The sequence below is a fragment of the Galeopterus variegatus genome, unplaced genomic scaffold, assembly GCF_000696425.1.
Source record: "Galeopterus variegatus unplaced genomic scaffold, G_variegatus-3.0.2 Scaffold103, whole genome shotgun sequence".
NCBI classification, from domain to species: domain Eukaryota; kingdom Metazoa; phylum Chordata; class Mammalia; order Dermoptera; family Cynocephalidae; genus Galeopterus; species Galeopterus variegatus.
This window is the reverse complement of record NW_007726214.1, coordinates 147,818-174,169: the sequence shown is the minus strand read 5'-3', so window position 1 is coordinate 174,169 and position 26,352 is coordinate 147,818. Positions and strand designations below refer to the sequence as shown.

At 39.9% G+C, this 26,352-nt stretch overlaps 1 protein-coding gene and 1 pseudogene across 1 annotated transcript; one reads left to right on the top strand and one right to left on the bottom strand.

Moving 5' to 3' along the window:
* Positions 1 to 438: 438 nt before the first annotated feature.
* Positions 439 to 25,121, top strand: GABPB2 (GA binding protein transcription factor, beta subunit 2). Its single transcript, XM_008584364.1, is given in 10 exon segments — positions 439 to 550; positions 3,884 to 4,027; positions 5,932 to 6,099; positions 6,643 to 6,837; positions 9,434 to 9,572; positions 17,708 to 17,821; positions 20,039 to 20,224; positions 24,540 to 24,667; positions 24,807 to 25,014; positions 25,017 to 25,121. Coding segments are annotated over 9 exon segments (1,335 nt in total). The 5' UTR covers positions 439 to 550; positions 3,884 to 3,919; the 3' UTR covers positions 25,106 to 25,121.
* On the bottom strand, positions 1,736 to 3,160 carry LOC103600545 (annotated as a pseudogene).
* Positions 25,122 to 26,352: the final 1,231 nt, after the last annotated feature.

Below are 26,352 nucleotides of genomic sequence, written 5' to 3'. Positions count from 1 at the left end.
GTTTTCTCATGAACCCTAAGCCTGACCCCCTGGAGAAGAAACCAAGACGTAGGATGGAAATTCCAGGACCGATGCATAAATCATTTCTCGCCAGCTGTACACTCAGTTGTTGGCGCCAAAACAACCAACAGGGTCCGTCCCAGCTGGAACTAGACGTAAGACACGTAATCGATAACCCTCCGCCTCGTCAAATAGTCCTGACCAAGATGTGTTGGATACACACTTCTCCACCTCAAAAGCCCTTCAGTAGGTAGGAAATGAGCCTCAGAGCCGCATCATCTTTCTGTTCGAATGGAAATGTGGGTTTTATAATCATTTTCTCTCCGAAGATTCCTCCGCCAGAACTCATATTCGCTGAGCCTTCACTTCCGAGTACGCCATTTTGTTGCCTCCATTTCTCCAGGAGGGGGGGCTAAAGGCCCCCAAAATATGCATATATGAAAAGGCCAAAAAGTAACCGTCACTGACAGGGAGTCTTAACTAGAGAAGGAAACGGGACCACACTGGCAGCCTCGGGGAAAGCGCAGCCGGCAGCGTCCCGGACGAGGAGGTGAGAGGGAAGAAGACATGCGTGTACTCTGGGGAGCGTCAGGGCTGGAATGGAAAATGCCGAGAGAAGTCGCACCGCTCCCCAGCCCCGGATGCTGGGTGCGGACCGAGCGGCACCCCCTCACCAAAGCAGGGGCAGCTGGGGAAGGGACGGAGAGGAAGGGGATGCTGTCGGGAGGAAGGGGAGGGGACTGGGAGGAGGTGAAGAAGGGGGTGGGTGTAAGACCTGAGGCTGGGGAGCTGGACCAAGGGAAGCCAAGGCCACAAAGGTGACCACTAGTGGGCGGTGTGGAGCAGGGGTCGATGCCTCCCCTCTGTCAGAAAGGACACTGGTGTGAGGTACCGATGTGATAGAGAGGGAAACCGGACTCTAATTCTCTGACCGCAATAATAACCTAAAGATTATTAGTGAGCTCAGTCATCTGAACAAGAGCAGTAACGGCCCCGCCTCCAGTTCTTGCAGATGTTTGTACATTTCGCCGCTCAGTGGGGACGTGTGCAATACAAAAAGAAAAATAAATGATTGCTAGATAATGGGTTCTTCAATTGCCCCTATCCTTCTCATTAGCTTTGTCCTATTCTCACAGATTTCCTTCGACCAGCAGAAGTCATCCCATTCCTCTCCCCCATCCCAGAAAAGGATGTTTTATGGCTTACCTGCAATTTAATATTTTTGGCCATTTGGGACCATATTTTTTTTTGTTTTTGCAGACATAGGCATACTGGATGAGACCACATTTTCATCGTACCATTTGATTACCCAGTCCAGCAGAGATATTCTTAAGCATCTGTTTTCATACTTGCTTTGATAACAATGAGAGAACTGCCCCACCCAAATTATGTAAACAAAAGTAAACACTCTTTGGTAATAGAGTACTTTGTTGTCAAGAGCTCAAGCACTTCATACATTATTAAAACACACCTACCGAAAGTTCTTGTGTGTTGTGGGGGCAGGGAGTCAGTATTTTATTTATTCCAAAATCCTCGGAGGAGGGTTAGAACAGATTTTTTTTGTAAACAGCCTTAATTAATTAACTGTTTAAAAATTAACTTTTTTTTTTTTGGCGGGGGGAGCAGGCTGGTATGGGAATCCGAATCCGTGACCTTGGGGTTACCAGCAGCATGTTCTGCCAAGTGAGCTAGCCAGCCAGCCCCTAATTAATTTTATTTTTCCTTGTATAAAACTCTATGTTGTAGTGACAGCTGGAGCCTGGGTCCTCTGCATAGACTCTGGTGTGGGTCTTTACAAGACAGTCAGTGAATTCCTGATAGGGACATTTGTTGAACACAATCTCCTTCCAGAGGTCAGGGGCCAGATAGCTGTAAGTCTTGGAAGTAGCCTTAGTGTAGTGCTCAGGGTGGCAGTGCAGCACCTGGCTGAGGTGTAGCGGTTGTCAATACCAGCCATCAGCAGCAGCTTCTTGGGCACAGGGGGCCAAGACAATGTCAGTGCTTCTGGGGGCAGGGATGAGGTACACCAGCACAGAGCTGCACCAGCCTGTCACTTTGCAAGGGACATTGTGGGGCTTGTCAATCTTGTTCCCCCAGTAGCCTGAACCAGGACGGTGGAGAGTTTGGCCAGGATGATGGCCTCTCAATGGTGGTGACTATCTCCTTGGAGTACTTAATACCCAGATCATGTGGCCATTGTAATCCCTGATGGCGACAAATGCCTTGAACCTGGTCCACTGGTCAGCATGAGTCTGCTTTTGCATGGGCATAATCTTAAAAACCTCATCCTTGAGGGATGTTCCCAGGAAAAAGTCAATGATCTCAGACTCCTTGATGGGCAGGGAGAAGAGTTAGATCTCTTCCAGGGACTTAATCTTCGTGTCCTTGACCAAGAGGCCCTGCTTAGTAACGGTGATCCACTCCTTGTCCTCAGCCTTGCCTCTGCAAGCTCTGCAGCCGCAATCCTGGTCCCAGAAGTCACTGCAGAAGCCTCTGTGGAAGCCGCCACACCCTCCCATTCCAGGGCCCACAGGGCCCTCCTTCTGTACCGGCGTTATCCACCATTTGGTGTTCTCTAGGAGAAGAAGGAAACCAGATTTTGTTTCCTCACTTTATATATAGGGAAAGTGGAGGTACATCCAGTGAAAGAGAATGTTTTTCCCTTTGTTGTTAGTAGCCAGGGAGTCGGAATTGCCTAGACTGTTCCCTAGTCTGTTAGGTTATATCTTTTGTCTGGTGGGTTCTGCCAGCATTGACATAGGATACAGGGAGAATGGCACATAGTCCCCTCAAAATGCTGTTATTTTAAAAATACATTTTACTTTTACTTAATATAGATGCTTCAGGTTAACTCAAAAGAATAACTGAGGATAGGGAGAGAAAGAGCCTTGAAGAATACATTTCTAGCAGACCTTTTTTATATTGGGTGATGTGTATACACCTATTTACATTCTAATCCCAAAGTTTGATTATATCTCTGTATAGTAAGAAATAAGGCTTTTCATGTCTTGTTTGAAGAATGGAACGATGTATTTGGGTTAAGGACATTCTTAAGTAGAACTGGCTTCCCCCCTCTCCCACGAGTACATGACAGTGAAGAATACGATAACTAGTAGTACAGGTTGATTTGTTCTAAGGCACCAGCAGTTATACCCACCATCGCATTTGCACCACCAGGGCAAATGTTAACATGGTGAAAAAGGCAAATAAAGTCTTAGTATTATAATAAAAATAGCTTTGACCTCATGGATCCCTGAAAGGGTGTTAGGGATCACCAGGGGTCCATGTACCACACTTTTTGAACTGCTGGCCTAAGCAGGTCAGTGTTTGACAGTGTTTGCTCTCAAACTTTAAGCATAATTATATCTTTACACCACAGTCAGAAGATACAGAAAAGGTTAACAAATACAGTTTGATTTAGAAACCTTGATGTGTCCTGTTTCATTGTGCCATCCAAAGACCTATAAACCTCCAGAAAGAGTAGTCAGTTGCCAATAAGTGTTCCCATAATTTCCATCAATCAGCAGTTCCATAGGTGGACATCCTCCTTGGTCTCTGCCTGAAAATCATGGTGTATGTATTATTACTTTGTTCTGTGTTCCTTAAAACCTACTCTACCCCTGGTCATTTCAAGGGGATGAAATGCTGTTTTATTGATTTCATAAACTAGAAAGGTGGTAATGTGTTACACATATTTCTGGAGTATTTTTCTGGAGATCGAAAGTGAGGAACTATCCTTTAGGGCCTGATTCTTTCTCAGATATCTTATTGTTTGTGGTAGGTGAGGTTGAAAAGTAACTGACCTACCAGACAGTCAACTTAAAATGTACAAGTATCTTAACATATATTCAAGTACAAGAAGTCTTCTAAAAACATTTTACAGGCAGCTACCTGAAAACTTTTGTTCCTATGCATAAAGATGTCTTTGGTGGACTTAGGAAAGAGGTTGCTAGAAGCAGCAAGAAAAGGCCAAGAAGATGAAGTGAGAACATTGATGGCAAATGGAGCCCCATTCACCACAGATTGGGTAAGCTTAATGAAAAGGTCTCTTAATTATTTCCAATACATGCTTTTACCAGCCTTTTTCTTAAAAGTGAAACACAGTTGATTTCATTCCTTTTCTACCTCATTCCTCTTACAAGTGTTTTATTTTCTTTGTCTCAGCTGAATATGTGACTTTCTTTTTCTTTTAGTTTTCTAAATTGAAAGAATCTCCTGTGGCTATATAAGTGGTAATTGTAAGGTATTATGTACTTGTGATTTTCTATAATGCTTTTTAGAGTATTTTCTTAAAGTTTAATTCTCTCTGGAGTGTAATTGGGTTATAGGCTTCTGTAATTAGCTAGAAATTAAACAAAATCAGTATAATAAGAGTGCATTTCTAGACTAATAAATTCTTTGTTTCTTTTTGTCTATTATGTCCTGGTTAATAGGAATTCTAGTCATTTTGTTTCCATTACCACTCTTAAAAAACATTAAAGAGAAAGTTGTAATTTTTTGAGCCTAGACAACTAACTTGGAGACCAGAGAGTTTCAGAAAATCCAGGTCCAGTTTATAATGTGGGCTTTTTTAACGTTCACAAATTTTGTACAAATTGCTTAATTTTATTTTGTTTGGTAGTTGGCTTGTAAGGGTATCCAAACCCTTGACCTTGGTATTATTCCCACCGTGCTCTAACCAAGTGAGCTAACTGGCCAACCCCTCGTATTAATTAATTTTAACATTTCTAAAAGTGAGTGACCTCTATTCTACGGTGATTAATTCATAACTTCAGAGGCCAACAGGTTCTTACCACTTCACAAAAAGGAAGAAAAGGAAACCCATAAGATTAGCATATCTATAAATAGACCTGAAAAGTGCAATGTGAATTAAATCCAGTCAGGCAAAGAGGCTGAATATATGGGGCCGGCCCGGTGGCGCACTGCTACAGTGCGCCGCTTGGGAGTGTGGCGGCGCTCCCGTCGAGGGTTCGGATCCCACATACAGACTGGCCGCTCACTGGCTGAGCGAGGTGCGGGCGCAACACCGAGGGTTGGGATCCCGTTGCCGTCCCGGTCCGGTACGGGCGCGACACTGAGGGTTGCGATTGATCCGTTGCCGGTCACGAAAAAAGACAAAAAGGAAAAAAAAAAGAGGCTGAATATATGAAAGCCAAAGAATAAACTAAACAGGCTTAAAATAAAGAGCATAACCCAAAGGAAGAAATAGGTCTCTGGCCAAACTAGATGCTGATTGATATCTCTTAGAAAATTTACTGCATTGAGATGACACTGCATTGAGACTTGCTTATAGCTGTTGATAAACCCCTGCTAATTTTTTTTTCTTTTTTTGGTGGCTGGACAGTATGGGGATCTGAACCCTTGACCTTGGTGTTATCAGCACCACACTTTCTCAAGTGAGGTAACAGGCCAGCACCCACTGCTAGATTTTTATTGCCTTTTAATCTCATCAATCTTTTGGCTCTGCTCTACTGTGGCAACAAACTTCTATTCCAGCCAATCAGATTTATACCCCAATTCCCACATATAGCTTTCTAATCTCTGCCCCTTTCCTAAGAATTGTTTTGAACCTGTCTATACCTTCTCTTTACCCCTGACTCAGAATGCTCTTTTTGATTCTTTTTTTTTTTTTTTTTTACCTTCTTTTGAACCCTGTTTAAAATCATGTTCTTTAGGGAATCTTACCTGATAAATAAATTCACCTGACTTAAAGCCATTATACTTAGCACTTATTTAATTGGTAGTATATTTATTTGCCTATTAGTATATTAATTTTTAAATTAAATCATTTCTTCAGTCCTATCTGCCCAACCAGATTCTTTCTGCAAGGACAAGAACCATAGGATTCACCTCTTGTTCATTTACATCTCTCCAGCAATGATCTAGGACTCTTCACACAGTGGATATTCAATGAGTATTATTTTCCCACAGCTTGGAACATCACCCCTCCACCTTGCAGCCCAGTATGGTCATTATTCCACAGCAGAAGTGCTTCTTCGAGCAGGAGTTAGCAGGGATGCCCGGACCAAAGTGGACAGGACCCCCTTGCACATGGCTGCAGCTGATGGACATGCGCACATCGTGGAACTACTTGTTAGGGTAAAGCAAGGACAGTGGTGGGGCTATATTGTTAAAAAAAAGACATCCACCTGTTATCTTACTTAAACAAGTGGTAGGAAACTGGGATGAGAAGGATTAAGTTTAGGACAGTTTATAGCATTGAGTTGCATCTCCTTCAGAGTCATGGATGTGAGGAGTTTGTTTTCTAATATTTTAAAGGCTAAACAGACTTTATTGATTTTTCTTCATTCCCTTTCTGCAGGTGTTCTCTGCACTTATGCCTATTTTTTCAAGCACTCAGCTCTTTGTTAATACATGCAACAAAAATTTGTTCTTTCCCCCTTCCTCTTCCATCTGTTGTAATTTCCCAGTGATGTCCTTAGAAGACCCATTTATTGAAAACATTATGTCTGTCAGCATTCAGGAGAATTTGAGAAATGTTTTTCCCTTTTGTATTCCTTAAATATGATCTAAATTTGAGTATGTGTAATTACTATGGAAATCCTCTGTATTTGGTGAAGAGATCTTGCACCTGTGATACTGTAAGCAGTATTTGTTGAAAAAATTGCTTTTCTGTGACAGAATGGTGCAGATGTGAATGCCAAGGACATGCTGAAGATGACAGCTTTGCATTGGGCCACAGAGCATCACCATCGAGATGTTGTAGAGTTACTTATCAAATATGGAGCTGATGTCCATGCTTTCAGCAAATTTGAGAAATCTGCCTTTGACATAGCCCTGGAGAAAAACAATGCCGAGATTTTGGTCATCCTCCAGGTGTGGTTCTTTTTATACTCCCCAGAGTATACTTCAATTGAAGTTAAGGATTTTTTTGTAGGAGTTGAATCAAAACTGAATTTTCCCTATCTTATCTAAGTAGTACTTCTAATAAGTCTCCATCTTGTGACTCAGTGTCATTAGTATATTGAAAAAAATAATAATAACATTCTATAAAGCCCTGAATTATTCATGGTGATTAAAGAACAAAGTTGTGGCCAGTACAAAAATGACATTAATTTGGCTTTAGAATTTTTTCTCCATGATATTTCCCTTTCTAATTAAATTTGACTTGGGGCAATATTAAAAGTCACTTTGTGTTATTCTTAATACATATCAAGTGATGTGAGACAGTATTAAAATTAGCCATAATGATTTCAATTATTAATTTCTTTTTTTTTTTTCTGACCGGTAAGGGGATCGCAACCCTTGGCACGGAGTGGTCTGCACCACACTCAGCCAGTGAGCGCACCGGCCATCCCTATATAGGATCTGAACCCATGGCCTCGGCGCTACCAGTGCTGCACTCTCCCGAGTGAGCCACGGGGCCAGCCCTCAATTATTAATTTCTTAAGCCAGCACTTGTATATCAGGGAACAATTGAATGGAGGATATAAAAATGAATAGGACATGGCCTTGCCTTTGGAGTGTTTACAACATAAGAGTAAAAGCAGGAAGTAAAGCATTACAATACTATGTGATACACAGATATCTAGCAAGTGTTATGGGAGCACCGAGGAGGGAGTGTTAATGATGCTTAAGGGAAGTATTAAAGTACATGTAGGATTTGGGCCAGCCTGTGGCTCAGTCAGGAGAGTGTGGTGCTGATAACACCAAGGCCATGGGTTTGGATCCCATATAGGGAAGACCGGTTAGCTCACTGGCTGAGCGTGGCGCTGAGCATGGTGCTGACAACACCAAATCAAGGATTAAGATCCCCTTACCGGTCATTTAAAAAAAAAAAAGTATATGTAGGATTTGAACTGAGTTTTGAAGGAGAAATAGGTAGAGAATTATAGCCTAAATTATATTTTAGTCTCGAAAAAGAGCAAATCAGGGCCAAGCCCGTGGTGCACTCGGGAGAGTGCGGCGCTGGGAGTGCAGCAGCGCTCCCGCCGTGGGTTCGGATCCTATATGGGGATGACCGGTGTGCTCACAGCGCTCACTGGCTGAGTGCGGTGCGGCCAGTCTCAAAAAGGACAAAAAAAGAAAAAGAACAAATCAAAGACAGCTGGTTGGTTAGTTCAGTTGGTTAGAGCATGGCAATGATAACACCAAGGTCCAGGGTTTGATCCCTGTACTGTCCAGTTGCCAAACAAACAAACAGATAAACCCACTATATGAAGAAAGACATAGAGGATAGGAAGAATGTGGAATGTTAGGAAAGAGTAAGTAGTTGTGTGAGTAGAGAACAGGCAAAATAAGTGGGGTCTGGGAGTGGTGGATGCTGAGGCTTGAGAGTTAGGTTGAGTTCAAACATAGGGATGTTACATGGCATGTGAAGGAGTTTGAACTGTATGTGGGCAATGGGGGTCCAATAGAAGCTTTTAAATAGAGGACTGGTATGATTAGATTTGTTTTAAAAAGATGACTGTGTGGAGTGTGACACAGAGATTGGAAAGAGAAAACACTTAATGCTAAATAACCATATGGTGACTTTCATTAGGCCAGGCGAGGGCCAATGAAGGCTTGAACTGAGAAAGTGATAGTGGAAAATAGGAGGGGCAGATTCAAGAAGGAATTTAACAGTGTCCAAAGAATGGATAATGTTTCAGTTGGAGCTCTTAGTCAAGGGGATAATTACATATGAAAAATAGTCATTTCTGCTGCATTTTCAGTTTTTTGTTTGTTTTCCTGATAGATGGTTCCCTATAGACTGGTTATCCTCTTCAGCTTTCAATTCCTTGTTTAGAGCCCTTTCATAACTGAACTATTTTAGTAGTGATCATGTTTGTAGAAAACTGCTTTTAAAAGTAAAAAAATAAAATAAAGACAAGCACATTTTTACTGAAATTGAGCAAATATCCCTGGAAGCAAAAGTGTAGCATATGGAACTAGACTTTAAAATCTGGCACTCATTTATTTGCTTTTTATACTGTCTCTTAGGAATTTCTTCAATGGCAGGATGGAACAAGTAGTTGGACAAACTCTAGAGAATATTGTTCTCTGTGGGTTCTCTATAGAGATCTCCTACTCGCACAGTGTCTTGTAGATGGTTGATCATGGAATATTCGTGCTGGAAATAACTTTTTAGACTATTCAGGCCAACTCCTTGATTTTTTAAATGGAAATAAAACATGAGATCCAGAGAAGTTAAGTAAATTGTCTAGAAGTTTTTGCAAATAATACACCTTTGCTTTCTTCAGGTAAAAGGAAGCTTGGGAAAGCAACCTAATATCTCTGTTGCTCTGGTCCGAAAATAAAAACAGTAGTCTTAATGAGAACTCTTGAGTTCCCTGGGAAATTTTGTGCCAGAACTAGTTCTGCTTGATGGAGCACTGGAGGTGGGAGTTGGGGTGGTAAAACGCTGTTCAGGAACTGTACAACTAAAGCTAATAAGTGTTCTGACTTTGAGATATCCTGCCTTATTTGGTAGGAAGCAATGCAGAATCAGGTAAATGCCAATCCTGAGAGAGCAAACCCTGTGACTATGGCTGCTCCATTCATCTTCACTTCGGGAGGGGTTGTTAACCTCACAAGCCTTGTTTCTTCAGCCAACACCAAATCAACCTCAGGTAATGTTCTAATAATGTGGCATTTGTTTTAGGCTTAAAAATGATCAGAACCCCAGGTTTAAAAACAAAAACAAAAACAAACGAAAAAGAACCCCAGGTTTACTAGAGATGAATGCATACACTGTCTGATACCCACTGCTTTATTAAAATATTTCCAAAACAGAAGCTTTATAATAGATTTCAGAACTAAGGCGTTTATTTCTGGAAGAAGGAAAGATCATACGTAGGGATTATACATGATTACTTACTGTGTTAAAAGTAAAATATTCTACAGATTAATCTATTAATCTATTGAAGGATTATGACTGACCCCAAAATGACAATATAAGTGTACCTTGACATGGCACTGCTAAGGGAAGTAACTAAACATTCATAGTCTCAAGCAGTAACAAATTAAGCAGAATAAACATAAGTGACTGTTGGAGTGTTAATATAAAAGAGGTACATGTGATTATTTGATTTGTTCTTTAGAGCACATATAAAAACAAAATAGAGAAAAATATTTGGTGTTGGTCTTTTGAGACCTGTATGTTTCAAACAACAACTTCTACCTAAAAAGGAAGAAATGAGTTTATTTTCAACATCTTCCTTTACAAATATTTGTTTTACAGTGGAGGAACTTGTGTTCTCATTTAAATAAATTTTCAAGTTGATTCTTGGTTTCTTTTTCTGTTTATGACTTTAATTTTAAAATAAACTACTGTTTATAACACCAAGGTCAAAGGGTTCAGATCCCCACACCAGCCAGCCACCAAAAAAAAAAAAAAAAATTTTAATAAACAAACAAACAACTGTATTCCTAGTTAAGTTTGTATAACACCAAAGGAAAGATCTTGAATGAGGCATTACTGAGAGGCAGTGTGGTAAAATAGAAGAAACATGTACATAATATACACAGAATTTTAGAATCAGAACTGTGTTTAGTTATTTATTGATTGACTAACTGCTGACCTTGGGAAAATTGTCTCTCTAATCCTTGTTTATTTATCTGTAAAACTGGGATAAAATAATACCTACTTTATGAGGTTATTGTGAGACTTTGAAATTTTGTATTTCAGTGTCCATTTTATAGCAAGGCTTCAATAATAGCTATTAAATGAAAATAAAACTTCTCGATGAAGGTCGACCCGTCATGCCCACAAGGGGGCAATAGTGACCTTCATTTTATAGGCTATCAGCAGTCATTTAAAATCATTTTGCTTTCAGCTGGATGATTTTTAAAATTTAGCTTAAATATACATATATATGTAGTCAGAACATTCACAACCTTTTGGATTTGTAGTGGTTCAGATCACATTGATTAGAACAAATGCTTTTAGGGCCAGCCTGTGGCTCACTTGGGAGAGCGTGGTGCTGAAAACACCAAGGTCATGGGTTCGGATCCCTATATAGGGATGGCTGGTTAGCTCTCTTGGGAGAGCGTGGTGCTGAAAACACCAAGGTCATGGGTTCGGATCCCTATATAGGGATGGCTGGTTAGCTCTCTTGGGAGAGCGTGGTGCTGACAACCCCAAGTCAAGGGTTAAGATCCCCTTACCGGTCATCTTTTAAAAAAAAAAGAACAAATGCTTTTATAATCCAAAAGTCTTTAGAAGCCAATAAAGATATGTGTTCACAAATATGTGAAAAGAGCTAGTTGGTCTTTGGGCTACTGAAATTCTCCAGACCCTGCTCTGGAATGATAAGCAAAGTTGAACATATTCAAGATAGATATTTTTTGTCTTGTTTTTTGGAGCCAATATCATGTTTGTTGTGTAGCTTTTGGCAGACCTACTCTTCTTTCTTATTTTCCTATGCTGAAACTGCAAATTGAAATTGCTAAACTATCACATAAATAGCATAAATAGAGCTGACCTCCCCAATCTCATCTTATTAATGAAGCAGTTCTTCCTAGCTGTCCCCCTTTAGTGGATTGACCTACTTGATGCTTAATCAGTGCAGATGAAAGAAAGGAGGGAAGTTATAAGACTGATTCAGGTTGTGTGTTATTCAACTGAGTTAAAGAATTTTCTTTTCTAGAATGGTTGGCCAGTTAGTTCAGTTAGAGTGCAGTATTGTAACACTAAGGTCAAGGGTTTGGATTACTGAACTGGCCAGCCGCCCAAATTAAAAAAAAAAAAAAAGAGAGAACATAGAATGGTTTATGGGCTTCTTGTTTCCCGTCATCCAATATTTTTTAAAGAATTAACTGAAAGTATCCTGGGATTATCATTTTAGTAAATATTTTTTTTTTTTTAAAGGTGACCGGTAAGGGGATCTTAACCCTCGACTTGGTGTTGTCAGCACCACGCTCACCCAGTGAGCAAACCGGCCATCACTATATGGGATCCGAACCCGCGGCCTTGGTGTTATCAGCACCGCACTCTACCGAGTGAGCCACAGGCCGGCCCTTTAGTAAATATTTTTGATACCAAAATTCAGATTGCAAAATTCACTTTCAGATTTCCTATCTGTGTCTAAGGATATCAATTATCATCAGTGCCACCATCAAACTGCAGGGATTTGGGAGGGCAGACTAATTTAAACATTAATCAGGGCAAAACGAAGTTATGAAGATGAATTTCCTGTTTCTGCACAATCATAAGATACATTCCAAATTCAAATATAAATAGCTTTGTGTTGCTTCATAAACAGCATAGGCTTTGGAATCAGATGGATAAAATTCTAATCTGGGTTCTGACACTAGCTATATGACCTTGGGCAAATTGGTTAGTTTTTCTGGGTCTAGTTTTCACTAACTTATTGAAATTGTTTAGCCTGCTATTACTCACTTTCCTAAATCCGGGTCTGAAGAGTTTATTTTTATAAGCCATGTTCTGAATAGGTGGTAAAAGTCATCACTCATAATGCCTTTTCCCTTCCAAAAACAATGGCATCCATTCACATGTTACTTTATTTGATGTTGCATCTTACATTGAAGAGAAGTAATTAACATTCTTGAACATTAAAGTACTTTTTTCCCCCTCTAATTCACTAGGATAAGCATAAAGAAGTAATTTGCATTGTCTCTTTTCAGTTTTAACTGTGCATGTCAGAATACTAAACCTGGTTTTTTACAAATGTTCTTTCTTCATTTTGCTATTGAGGGGAAGTTGGGTGAGTTGTTGTGTTTGAATCAAAGGGAGAGCACCATTAGATTGGAATCATCATAAGCTGAAAAGCATATACTGCTTTTCTCATGAAGGAGTTCTACACAGCTATTCTCCAAGCTGGGTAGCTTACCTGATGCTTGGCCTACTTGAACTTTAATTACCAGAGACTTGGATTTTCTTTTTTCTTTTTTTAACTGTGGTAAAATAATAATAGCCTTGTTTTTTGATTGCTTATGATTTATAGTCACATATATTCCAACCTCCATGAGGGACATGTGTCTAAAAATTGCTTGTTCTTTGTTTCAGTTGAGGAGGACTTGTGAGTTCCAGTATCAGTATTTGGTATGACAGGCTGAGTGACAAGAAAAGCATGAACTGAGCAGGAAAATTCGGGAATAGGCTGTAGTTGAATCTTGCTCCGCCTGGAATCATTAGATAGACATAGACTCCTTGTGGAGGTCAAATACTGTGTTCCACTCAGACCACTTGATTCCCTGGGTATTTTGTGAGAGAATTAGAATAAAATTGGATATCATCACTATCTCCACCCTCATTCCTACTCCCCCAATTTTTTTTTTTTAAAGTGTTGATATGGATTTATTGGAGGTCAATTTCACAGTGATCATTTGTGGGAAAGGGAAAATGAAGCAAAGATATATTGGAGGAAAGATGGCAGAGCAGACCGAAGCTGTGCATGTTCCAGCAGATGAGACTGAGCAGATCAATAGGCTTCTTGAAAATCTGTTAAAGGAATTTCATGGGTCTGGCAACTGGAGCAAGATGGCAACACACCAAGAAAACTCCCTTTTGGGCTGGGCTGTTGAATTTGTGGGAGCAAAAAGGAGAACTTGTATATATCAGAATCAGACTGCATTAACTAGCTGCTGTAGTTGTTGACTATACTATACACGGGCTAAAAAATTCTTGTTGAAAAGTGGAAAGGCTCACATGATAGTTGTGTTCACTCAAAGGCACCTGATATGGAAACAGTGAGGTTTTTTTAGCTTTTTTCAGTGTCAGTAACATTCTCTATAATTAACCACATGTTTGCAGAGTTGAAAAGACTTACTGAGTGATTTCTGATTGTGTGACCTCTGAATTGCTTAGTGGACATGAGCATAAGTGGTGACTTCCTGACTGTATTTATTCTTCAGTATGCAACACAGCTGTCCTTTATTCTTACTTTACATTTGGAAAAGTAGAAGAGCTTTAGTGCTTACTGTTCTGTTTTAATTGCTTTCAAATGGTCTGAATCTCATCAGATTGTTGGAATTGGCAATATCTGATCAGTTTGATGCACTTAGACAATATCCCTTGAATTTAGCAGGAGGAGCCATGAATGCAGCTTTTGATTCTGATGCAGATACTTACACAATCTTAACTAAAATTCAATGCATAAAAATCAGTTCTGTTTCTGCCAAAGCAAATGCACTGCTAAAATTTGAAGACAATGTCCACCTTTTTCTCATGATTATCTTTATTCACTGGCATCTCTTTAAAGGAATTTAATACTTACTTTTGTCTATTTTACCCCTTACTATTCTGAGTAGATTATTGTTATCTACATCTAAATAAACAAGTGACCTACAGGAATCATTTTTATTTATTTATTTATTTATTATTTTAGATTCCACATGTGAGTGAGATCATGTGGTATTTGTCTTTTTGTGCCTGATTTACTTAACATGATGGTTTCCAGTTCCATCCACGTTGCTGCAAATGATAGGATATCATTTTTTTAAATAGCTGAGTAGTATTCCATTGTGTATATTATACCAGATTTTTTTTTTTATCCTTTCATCTGTTGATGGGCATATTTAAGTTGATTCCATCTCTTGGCTATTGTGGATAGAGCTGTGATGAACATGGGAGTGCAGGGGTCTTTTTGATATATTGATTTCATTTCCTTTGGTTATATACCCAAGAGTGAGATAGCTGGGTTGTAGGGTACATCTATTTTTAGTTCTCTGAGGAATCTCCGTACTTTTTCCAGAGTGGCTGTACCAATTTACACTCCCACTAGCAATGTAGGAGAGTTCCTTTTTCTCTGCATCCTCGCCAGCATTTTTTATTTTCTAGTCTTTTTTTTTTAAATTTTATTTTGTCGATATACATTGTGGTTGATTATTGTTGCCCCTTACCAAAACCTCCCTCCCTCCTCCCTCTCCTCCTTCCCACCCAACAATGTCCTTTCTGTTTGCTTGTCATATCAACTTCAAGTAATTGTAGTTATTATATCTTCTTCCCCCCGCCCCCACGGTTTTTTTTTATTTTATTTTATTTTTTTGTGTGTGTGTGTGTGTGTGTGCATTTATTTATTAATTTTTAGCTCCCACCAATAAGTGAGAACATGTGGTATTTCTCTCGTAATAACTTCGTATAGCATACATTATACGAAGTTATACGATGTTGGCTTTCTTAAGTGAGTTTAAAAGCATGATAAAACTCTTATTTTAAAAGTTTATGATTTTAAAGGTGCTTGGTAAAAATGAGCTCTCATTCTGTAGCAAGCTACACATTAACAGAAGCCAAAATGCCACAATTTCCCTTACTCAAAGCATGCAGAACAGATTTTTACTGTAAACACACATGCTGTTTTCCTTTTTGCCCCGAACATAGTTCCTTCTCAGTCCGGCTTCCAGTCTTCCTTTCTGGGCTGCCTTTGGCTGTTCCCCAAAGAGAAGCAGACACAGAGCCCAGTTCTATGATCAGACTTGTGACTTTTTTGTCTTTTTCCGTGTCCGGCAACGGATCGCAACCCTCAGTGTTGCCCCCGTACCGGACTGGGGACCGGCAATGGGATCGCAAGCCTCGGTGTTGCTCCCGCGCCTTGCTCAGCCAGTGAGCGGGAACCGGTCTGTATGTGGGATCCGAACCCTCGGGTGGGAGCGCCACCGCGCTTCCCAAGCGGCGCACCCATCCAGTGCGCCACCGGGCCGGCCCACTCCCTAAATTTTTGACTAAGATGGTTTGCAGCTGTGAGGAGTACCTACACAAGATACCAGTAATCAACCTTTTTAAGGAAAATCTGCTGGAATTTAAATTTATAAACCAGTTAGGTTACGTAGATTAATCACATCAGAAAAGTATTCTTTGCTCTGTGGAAAGGTTTTCTTTTTTTTTCTTTTTTTTCTTTTTATTTATTTATTTTTTTTAAAAGATGACCGGTAAGGGGATCTCAACCCTTGGCTTGGTGTTGTCAGCACCACGCTCAGCCAGTGAGCAAACCGGCCATCCCTATATAGGATCCGAACTCGCGGCCTTGGTGTTATCAGCACCGCACTCTACCGAGTGAGCCACGGGCCGGCCCTGTGGAAAGGTTTTCTATAAGGAGTGTTAAATAGGAGTTTCCATAAGTATTTTACAAATAAATGACTTCTTGATAGAAGAAAAGCTGGAAAGAATCTTTAAGCATAGATAGTAGGAAAACTTAAAAATTAAGAGAACATGGACTGGCTGGTGAACTCACTCTTGTAAGAGTACTGTGTTGATAACACCAAAGTCAAGGGTTCAGATCCCCATACCAGCCAGTCATACACACACGAAAAAAATTAAGAAATCATTTAAAAAGAAGATAAGTATATCTCTGGAAAGAGGACAAACTACATGATGATTTGTATAATTTAACTATATAAACATATACATATAATTTCTAAATTTTTAAAATATATAATTTATAAACAAGTATGTGTAATTTATAAAGAATTATTAATTAGGAACAGTGGGTCACTACTAAGGGGTGAGAACTCTAAAGAATACAGAAATAGCTAATAGGGAGCAGCCACTACTACTGTACTGACAAAGCTTAATCTGATGCCAGCTGACAAGAAATGTTTATAGGGTCCAGCTCCAGCATCACAAGGCAGGGACAAAGAAGGATAGATTTGGAGCTGAGAGGCAGTAAATTCATACTTGGCACAATATGTATCACTGAAATTATAGTGACAGATATAGGGAAATACAATTCACTTTTAAAAAGTTAAATTTATGTAAAACTGTTGAATAAATACTTTTGGTTCATAAACTTAGGCATGCCTGTTGCCAGATCTAATGTACTTCCCTCTTAGAACTTAACTGTGAGTCGAAAAAGAAAAAAAAAAGATAAAGAGTTTAGCTGTGAGAATAGCACACAGATACAAGAGAAAAAGGTGATGAACAAAGTTTTTTTTAAAGCACATCACAACTCAACTAAAAGTAGATAATTACTGTTTTTAGCATTAGTTGATTGTACTTCCCTTTGACATTCAATATATGAACCTTGAGGATTTTAATTCTCCCTGCGCTAGAGGTGAATCCTATTCTTCTCACCTATCTAGGTGAACAGAGGTAGTACGGTTGAGTAAAGTCAGGAAGGGCCTATTCCTTCACCACTGCTTAGCTTGAGGTGAGGCGTGCTTTGTATACTTACTGCCTGCTGCCAAGGAGAGCTCTGCACAGTCAGCAGAGGGAGTGGGCGGCACTCTTGGTGTGTTAACTACTAATGCTCAGCATTGGCAGTGCCAAGAGAATGATAAAATGAGGGGAATGTAGTGGCCCTGTACCAAGCATATTAATTTAATCCACTTTAAAGGAAAAACTTTTTAAACCTTAAGAATTTTAACACCATAATAATTGGTTTAGATTTGGATTAGAGAATAAGATTAAAGACAATAGGGGCCGGCCCGGTGGCGCACTGGATAGTGCGCCGCTTGGGAAGCGCGGCGGCGCTCCCGTCCGAGGGTTCGGATCCCACGTGCAGACGGATCCCACGTGCAGACGGATCCCACGTGCAGACCGGTTCCCGCTCACTGGCTGAGCGAGGCGCGGGAGCAACACTGAGGCTTGCGATCCCGTTGCCGGTCCCCGGTACGGGGGCAACACTGAGGGTTGCGATACGTTGCCGGACACGGAAAAAAAAGACAAAAGACAAAAAAAAAAAAAAAAAAAAGATTAAAGACAATAGAAATAGAGTGAAAAGCTGAGGTTTTAATTTAATAAGCCGTTTTTAGTCTGCCTCGATTTATTCTCTACATTGGTCCTCATTTGCCTTTTCTACTGAAATAGGTGACCCCCATGCCTCAACAGTACAGTTCTCAAATTCTACCACCTCTGTGTTGGCTACCCTTGCAGCTCTTGCTGAGGCATCAGCCCCCCTTTCCAACTCACACAGAGCCACAGGTAGGTAAGGGATTTCTGCTGGGTAAATCACCATTTCTTCTTTTGTTTTTTAATCTCCAGCAGATTTAATTTGCATGAAATATTAAAGAATTATAGTTAATTAGAGGCAGCTAGGAAAAAGGAGTGTGGAATCATTGAGCATCAGAAAGAAAAATTGCTAAGTGAAATAGTTGTACAGTGTAATATCAGAGAATGACTGAGTTACTCCTCTGTATTTTTACAGTGTTTTGCTTTGTTTTGTTTTGTTTTTGCTGGCCAGTACAGGGATTGAACCCTGGACCTTGGTGTTATCAGCACCATGCTCTAACCAATTGAACTAAGTGGCCAGTGTCTGTATTTTTAGTTTGAAGTTTGTTTACCCCGACTCCAGTAGCTTTAGATTGAAATGTTTAGTCTTATGGGGCTGGCCCGTGGCTCACTCAGGAGAGTGTGGTGCTGATAACACCAAGGCCACGGGTTCGGATCCCATATAGGGATGGCCGGTTTGCTCACTGGGTGGGCGTGGTGTTGACAACACCAAGTCAAGGGTTAAGATCCCCTTACCGGTCATCTTTAAAAAAAAAAAAAAAGAAAAGAAATGTTTAGTCTTATATTAGCAGATGTTTTGGAGATATTCTATATTATGTTTTGACTGATGCTATGTTAGAATGACTCAAAATAGCAGCTACGTGTCTTGTATCAAAGTATTAAAATACATGGGATTGCTACCTTTCTCGTTGTCATATGAGGTGTCATTGGAGGTGTTATTTTGGCATTTCCAATGGAACTGGGCAGATGTATGCTGTATAGTGCCCTTCTGATATTTAAAACCAAAAGGTTTCAAGTCACTTAGCCAGAGGCAGTGGTCTATGGGGGAAAAGCTTAGGGCTTCACATAGTTAAGGACAGATAGTCACATAGGTTGGGCTGAGTAGTCATCTAGAAATCTTTCTGGAACCCTCTAGCAGTCTGCTTCATGATGAATGAAAGCAGATTGTTTTGATTTCTCTCTGTTACTGACATTTGGGTGGTGAGAACATTCCTCCAATTCCAATCCTATTTTTCTGACTGGCAGTCATAAAGATCTCTACTCATATGTGTATGAGTGAGTGTCATGGCAGAGGGAAAAGCAATGTATTAAACTTGTCCTTGCTATTCTTTTGGTTTGCTCTTTGATCTTGGATAAATCATTTAACTTCTCCAGGCCTTAGTTTCCTCATTTCTGTTATGAAGGTTGGATTAGATTATCTATCGATGTCCTTGTAGCTATAACATTTAACTGTTCTTTGTTTCCAAGAGGTGTGAATGCTTTATTTCCATTGAACTACCTAAATGTGCCTCATATGGATGGTCCATACGCATTTGTTATTGTAAAATTCTACCTGTGACTTTTTAAATAGAGAAATTCCCTAGTGGTAGCATTTGTCTTCCATAATAGTGCTTTGTTATTGGGATATTGACTAACCAAACTGAAAATCTTGATTCAACATAATACACGTAAAGTTCATAGAAAGGTACCTGGCACATAGTAAGTAGTCAGAAAGTGTTAGCTGTTATTAAATACTGCTCTTGGGTTTGTACTGGCCAGCTGCCAAAGTAAATTAATTAATTAATTAAACAAATAATTATTGCTGTTGATCTATCAGATTAGAAAAGCCACCTGCCATTTTTGTCTGTCAAACTTCAATGTTCTGACTACTTGATATATTATTTTGTTAATTCACTATTAAATGTCCCCATTTTCTTATAGAAATGATGTGCTCTAATTTATAGCTATTTTTCTGTGTTCCATAGATTTATTTAGACTTCCAATATGCTCCCTGAAAAATGGGTTCCAAGATTAAATATGCTGAGAAAACTCAGCATATCTTATACCCTGTTGGAGAATTACAGTGCTCATTTGCCTGTTCAAGTCTGATACTTCCTATAAAACAAACAAAAAAGTTTAAACATATTTAAACCAGCATTTTGAAAATGTATTATACATAGAACTCATCTTTAATGAAAGCTATTAACATCTCAATGAAGACATTTTAGAAAATATGTTCTAATGTATTCCCTATTTTCTTTTCTCCTCTGACTTAGCCTTGTTCACAAAGCAAACTTTTGTTCATTGAATCTATTTTTTTTTTCTCAATTTTTCCTTTCCCTGAACATTGTCAACTTCAAGGAAGCTAAAATTACTGTACTCCCATCTTTTAAAAAGATGAAATTTTAAATTTACTTTTGTCGTCTCTAGCCAATTCAGAGGAAATCATAGAGGGAAATTCTGTTGACTCATCAATCCAGCATGTGGTGGGGAGTGGAGGCCAAAGGGTCATCACTATAGTGACTGATGGAGTCCCTCTGGGTAATATCCAAACTGCAATCCCTACTGGAGGCATTGGCCAGCCATTTATTGTAACTATGCAAGATGGACATCAAGGTGAGTTATCCCATGTAGATAATTGTTTATTAAAAGATCTTTTAGGGCCGGCCCGGTGGCGCACTGCTACGGTGCGCCGCTTGGGACCTTGGCGGCGCTCCTGCCGAGGGTTCGGATCCCACATACAGACCGGTTCCCGCTCACTGGCTGAGCGAGGTGCGGGCACAATGCCGAGGGTTGCGATCCTGTTGCCGGTTCCGGTCCGGTACGGGCGCGACACTGAGGGTTGCGATCCATTGCCAGACACAAAAAAAGACAAAAAAAAAAAAAAAAAAAGATCTTTTAGACACTCCACACTCCCCTAAAAATGAGGCATTAAAACAAATAATGGGAGTGAGAGAATGCCAGATTCAATATGGGGCAAAGAAGCTCTGAAAAAGAAACAAACCAGGCTGGCAAAGGCTAATTTCTCTAATATGTATAAAATGTGACTTTTTATGATCTGGTAGAAAAATAACAAATATGGAACATTAAATGCAGAAAAAGAAAAACATAGGGCTGGCTGGTTAGCTCACTTGGGAGAATGTGGTGCTGGTAACAAGGTAACAAGGTCAAGGATTCGGATCCCCTTACTGGCCAGTTGCAAAAAAAACCAAAAAAACAAACGTAAAATAAAAAGGAAGAAAAACTAATAAATAATATGAACCAATACTGATGGCTCTTGAAAATATGAAAATATGTTCAATCTATTTCATGAGAAATGCAAATATTACACTGGGATACTATTATAACACTATATTTTCAAGGTATAAGGCAACAGGCACCGTTGTAAACCACTTGTGAGAGTATAGATTAATTGGTCCTCTAAAGAGCAAGTTGGCAACATCCATCAGTATTAAAGATGTACATGCCTTTTGACTAAATAGTTTTTTTCTATGAATTTATACTCACACGGAAATGACATATATACTAAGTTATTCGTTACAGCATTATTTTTGGTTGTTAAAGATTGAAAATAACCTGAGTATATGTCAATAAGGGACTGGGTAAATAAATTATTGTACATCTATACAGTGGAATACTATGCAGCTGTAAATAACAATCAGGAAACTCCTTATATACCAGTATGGAACTATCTCCAAGATGTATTGTTAAATGACAAGAGCAAGACACAGGACAGTGTATAGAATATGCTATATTTGTATTTTATAAATGGGAGGGGTCTGGCTCCAGCTTTCAATTTTTGAACCATGTAATGTATTACTTATTAAAAAATATGCAAGTAAGGGCTGGCCTGTGGCTCACTTGAGAGAGTGTGGTGCTGATAGCACCAAGGCCACGGGTTTGGATCCCTATGTAGGGATGGCTGGTTCACTCACTTGGGAGAGCATGGTGCTGACAACACCAAGTCAAGGGATAAGGTCCCCTTACTGGTCATCTTTAAAAAAAACAAGAAAATGTACGTAAAATTTTTTCAAAAAGAGAAAGAGCCCATATACATTAAAAATATTGGAGTTTGGGGTCAGCACTGTGGCTCACTCGGGAGAGTGCGGTGCTAGTAGCGCTGAAGCCCCGGATTCGGATTCTATATAGGGATGGCCGGTGTGCTCATTGGCTGAGCATGGTGCAGACAACACCTTGCCAGGGGTTGCAATCCCCTTACCAGTCAAAACAAATTGGAGTTTGAAAAGAGCATTGATTAATTTTCTTTATTTGTGTCTCCAAAATTTTAACTTGGTCTAAATGATTATGGGGGTTTTATAATTTGCAAATTATTTGGGGTTTTTGTTTGTTTGTTTGTTTTTTTAAAGATGACTGGGAGGGGCCAGCCCGTGGCTCACTCGGTAGAGTGCGGTGCTGATAACACCAAGGCCATGGGTTCGGATCCCATATAGGGATGGCCGGTTCGCTCACTGGGTGAGCGTAGTGCTGACAACACCAAGTCAAGGGTTAAGATCCCCTTCCCAGACCAAGGCCATGGGTTTGGATCCCATATAGGGATGGCCGGTTCGCTCACTGGGTGAGCGTAGTGCTGACAACACCAAGTTAAGGGTTAAGATCCCCTTCCCAGTCATCTTTTTTTTTTTAAAGATGACCGGTAAGGGGATCTTAACCCTTGACTTGGTGTTGTCAGCACCACGCTCTCTGAAGTGAGCTAACCGGCCATCCGCTATATAGGGATCCAAACTCGTGGCCTTGGTGTTCTCAGCACCCCACTCTCCCAAGTGAACCACGGGCCAGCCCTTAATTTTCAAATTATTTGAATTGATGGATCTCTCCAGTATGGGAAGAGAAGATAGGAATTAAACGTTTGTAATCCAGATTTTGGTATTATAAATTCTTATTTGTACACTACTGATGTTTTGTGAATATAGTTATCATTTTAAGTTTTTTAGGACTCATTGGATAGGTGGGAGCCTCTGCTTATAATTGGAGATAAATAAATGAGAAGTGAGTTGTTTTGGAGAAAAAGAATAGCATTAGAGATTTTGCCTAAATGAATTACACTACTTTTTACAAATGTGTTTAACTAGGGCTGAAGAAGGAAAACTGAGATTTTGTGAATTATCTTCAGGAATTTTTTTTTTTTTGGCAGCTGGCTGGTATCGGGATCTGAACCCTTGACCTTGGTGTTATAACACTGCTCTAACCAGCTGAGCTAATCAACCAGCCCTATCTTTAGGAAATCTAAATCCCAGACAAAGTCCCATTTCCACTCAGTATACTCATACATCTAAGCTGCTTTCCACTGCCATCAGTTGACGAGTACCCAGGAACCCAGGAATACAAGCTAATTTTTATTTATTTTTATTTATTTTATTTTTTTGGCAGTTGGCCGGTAGGGGATATGAACCCTCAACATTTGTGTTATCAGCACTACACTCTAACCAAGTGAGCTAACCGGCCAGCCCACAACCTAATTTTTAAATCAGCCAAATCAATTGACGAGGTAAATCTGTTTTAAAAAATCATAATGCATCCTAAAACATAAATATAATTTTAAACTTTATTTTGAGATGAATATAGATTCATATATAGTTCTAAGAAGTAATACAGAGAAATCCCCTACCCAGTTTCCTCCAATGATATCATTTTGCATAACTGTAGTACAATGTCACAACCAGGAAATTGACATTGATACAATCCACCAGCCATGTTGAGATTTTTCCAGTTTTACATGCATTCATGTTTATTCATTTAAATGTGTGCACTTAGTTCTGTGCAATTTAATATATGTGTAGATTTGTGTGAGCACCACCAGAGTGAAGATATAGTACAGTTCCATCCCAAGGATTGCTTGTGCTACCATTTTATATCCACAGCCACCTCCTTCCCACCCCATTCCTAACCTCTGGGAACCAGTCACTAATCTGTTCTCTACACTTTTGTCATTTCAAGAATGTTATATAAATGGAATCATATAGTATGTAATCTTTTGAGAGTGGCTTTTTTCTCTCAGCACAATTCCTTTAAGATCCATCCAAGTTGTTTGCATTAATAGTTTATTCCTTTTTATTGCTGAGTCTTATTCCATAGTATGGATGTACCACAGTTTGTTTTACCATTTACCCATTAAAGGACATTTGAGTAGTTTACAGTTTTCAGCTGTCTAAGAACAAAGCTGTTAGGAACAATCACGTACAGGTTCTTTCAGGAACTAAATTTTCAGTTCTCTGGGATAAATGCCCAAGAGTACAATTGCTGGGTCATATGGTAAGTGTAAGGTTAGTTTTGTAAGAAACTGCCAAACTGTTTTGTAGGGTGGTTATACCATTTTACATTCCCACCAGCAATTTCTGAATAATCCAATTTCTGTACATCCCCTCTAACATTTACTTTTATCACTTTTTTTGTTATTCTAGCTATTCTGATAGGTGTATAGTGTGTCATGTGTGTTGTGTGTGGGGGCATATGTGTGTTTACCCTTTTCTCACTTACCTATGAGAAGAGAAATAATTTAGGTACAGTTAATGGCAACCTGTTTCATTAGAAGTTTCTCAAAAATCTTACGTAAAGACTTCAGGCTTTCTTTAGACATGTTATTCCTGTAGAATTTTTTTTTCCCGTAGACAAATACACTTATTCATGTAAAATTGATAAGCTAATTGGTCATAGCTGCTGACCAAGAGTCAGATATCTTTATATGAGTCTGGGATTTATCTTTATGTAAGAGAACTGGGACTTAACTGCATGGCTTTCCAACCTGCAAATCTATACCCTTTCTTCCTGAGACCTTCTTAGTACCTCTTTAATCTTTTTTGTTTCTCTCTGCAGAGCCATGCCTTACTTGTTGACTATAAAATCCAAAAAGATATGAAAAATAATATGTCGAAGAATATATTTCAGTTTTCTAATCAAAAGCTTTGGCTTGTAGTTCTAACAGTACCTGCTGGTCAGGTTGCAGAGGATACTGTAATTGAAGAGGAAGAAGAAACAGAGAAGTTGCCACTGATAAAGAAACCAAGGATAGAAGAGATGACAAACAGTATGGAAGGAAGCAAGGTAATGTTTTTAGCAGTGATAGAAGAGGAAGGAAAGAATCGAAAGCCATAACTATCAAGGCATGAACCCTTCTTCATCTTTTTGTCTACTCTCTGGATCAGGAATTCTTACCTGCTGGTGACATGGTTTACTTTTACAGGAAGGCAGCGAAAAAGAGCTACTACAGCTGCAACTCCAGGAGGCCAATCGAAGAGCCCAGGAATACAGGCACCAGCTCCTTAAGAAAGAGCAGGAGGCAGAACAGTACCGTCTTAAGCTAGAAGCCGTGGCCCGACAGCAGCCCAATGGAATTGATTTTACCGTGGTTGAAGAGGTGGCTGAGATAGATGCTGTAGTTGTCACAGAGGGATAGTGGAAGAGAGAGAGACAGAAGTGACTGGGTCAGGAGGGACCACAGAACCTCATACTGGAGTGTCCATGGAAACTGTTTCATCTTAAAATGCAACGGCCACAACCTGCACTGTGTTCATCTTATTCCTCTTAAAAAGAAAATAGAGGGGGGCCGGCCCGGTGGCGCACTGGAGAGTGCGCCGCTTGGGAGCGTGGCAGCGCTCCCGCTGAGGGTTCTGATCCCATGTGGAGACCGGTTCCCACTCACTGGCTGAGCGCGGTGCAGGCGCAACACTGAGGGTTGCGATCCCGTTGCCAGTCCCCGGTACGGGCGCAACACCAAGGGTTGCGATCCCGTTACCGGTCAGTAAAAAAGACAAAAAGGAAAAAAAAAAATAGAGGACAAACATTGTATAAAAATTCAAAATTTCCAGGCTGACCAGTTAGCTCAGTTGGTTATAGTGTGGTGTCGATAACACCAAGCCCAAGGGTTCAGATCCCTGTACCAGCCAGCTGTCAAAAAAAAAGGAAAAAATACTTGAGAAGAAAACTATAGCAGAGTATAGTGCTTGGGCTCAGAAAGCTTCTCTGTGCAACTGGAAAATGCAAAGCCATATTTAGGAAACACTTCTGAGGGGCCAAAAGAATAAGGATCAAATTTCTCAGCTCACATCATTGCTTTAATCATAGAGGTAACAGAATGCTGGATGTTCTGTGTTAATTGTTTATTATCTTTTTTTAAACAACTAACTTTTTATCAAAAGATTTTAAGATAACATTCCTAATACATACACACCAAGAACCTTTAATAATTTTTTTATCAAGTGACTTGAAAATTTGCCTTAGATTTATGATATGTATCTGTTGGAGAAACTAATTGGGAGGGAGGTTAGAAGCTTTTAGGAAGAGAAAAGGAATGTATTTCACTTCCAAAGGAGTAAGAATTCCCAACTATCCTGAATTAATTTCACTAAAAAGAAATCTGTGATTGTTTAACAAATTTGTATCCATTGTGTGCCTATAGCTCAGATGCCAGTTTAAGAAATTGAAATAGAGGGCCGGCCCGGTGGCGCACTGGGTAGTGCGCCGCTTGGGAAGCGCGGTGGCGCTCCCGCCCGAGGGTTCGGATCCCACATACGGACCGGCTCCCGCTCACTGGCTGAGCGAGGCGCGGGAGCAACGCCGAGGTTTGCAATCCCGTTGCCGGTCCCTGGTCCGGTACGGGGGCAACACTGAGGGTTGCGATCCGTTGCCGGACACGGAAAAAGACAAAAGACAAAAAAAAAAAAAAAAATGTCTATAAGAAAAAGGTGTTATCAAGTTTATCCACTATATAGTGAATTTATTTAGAATTT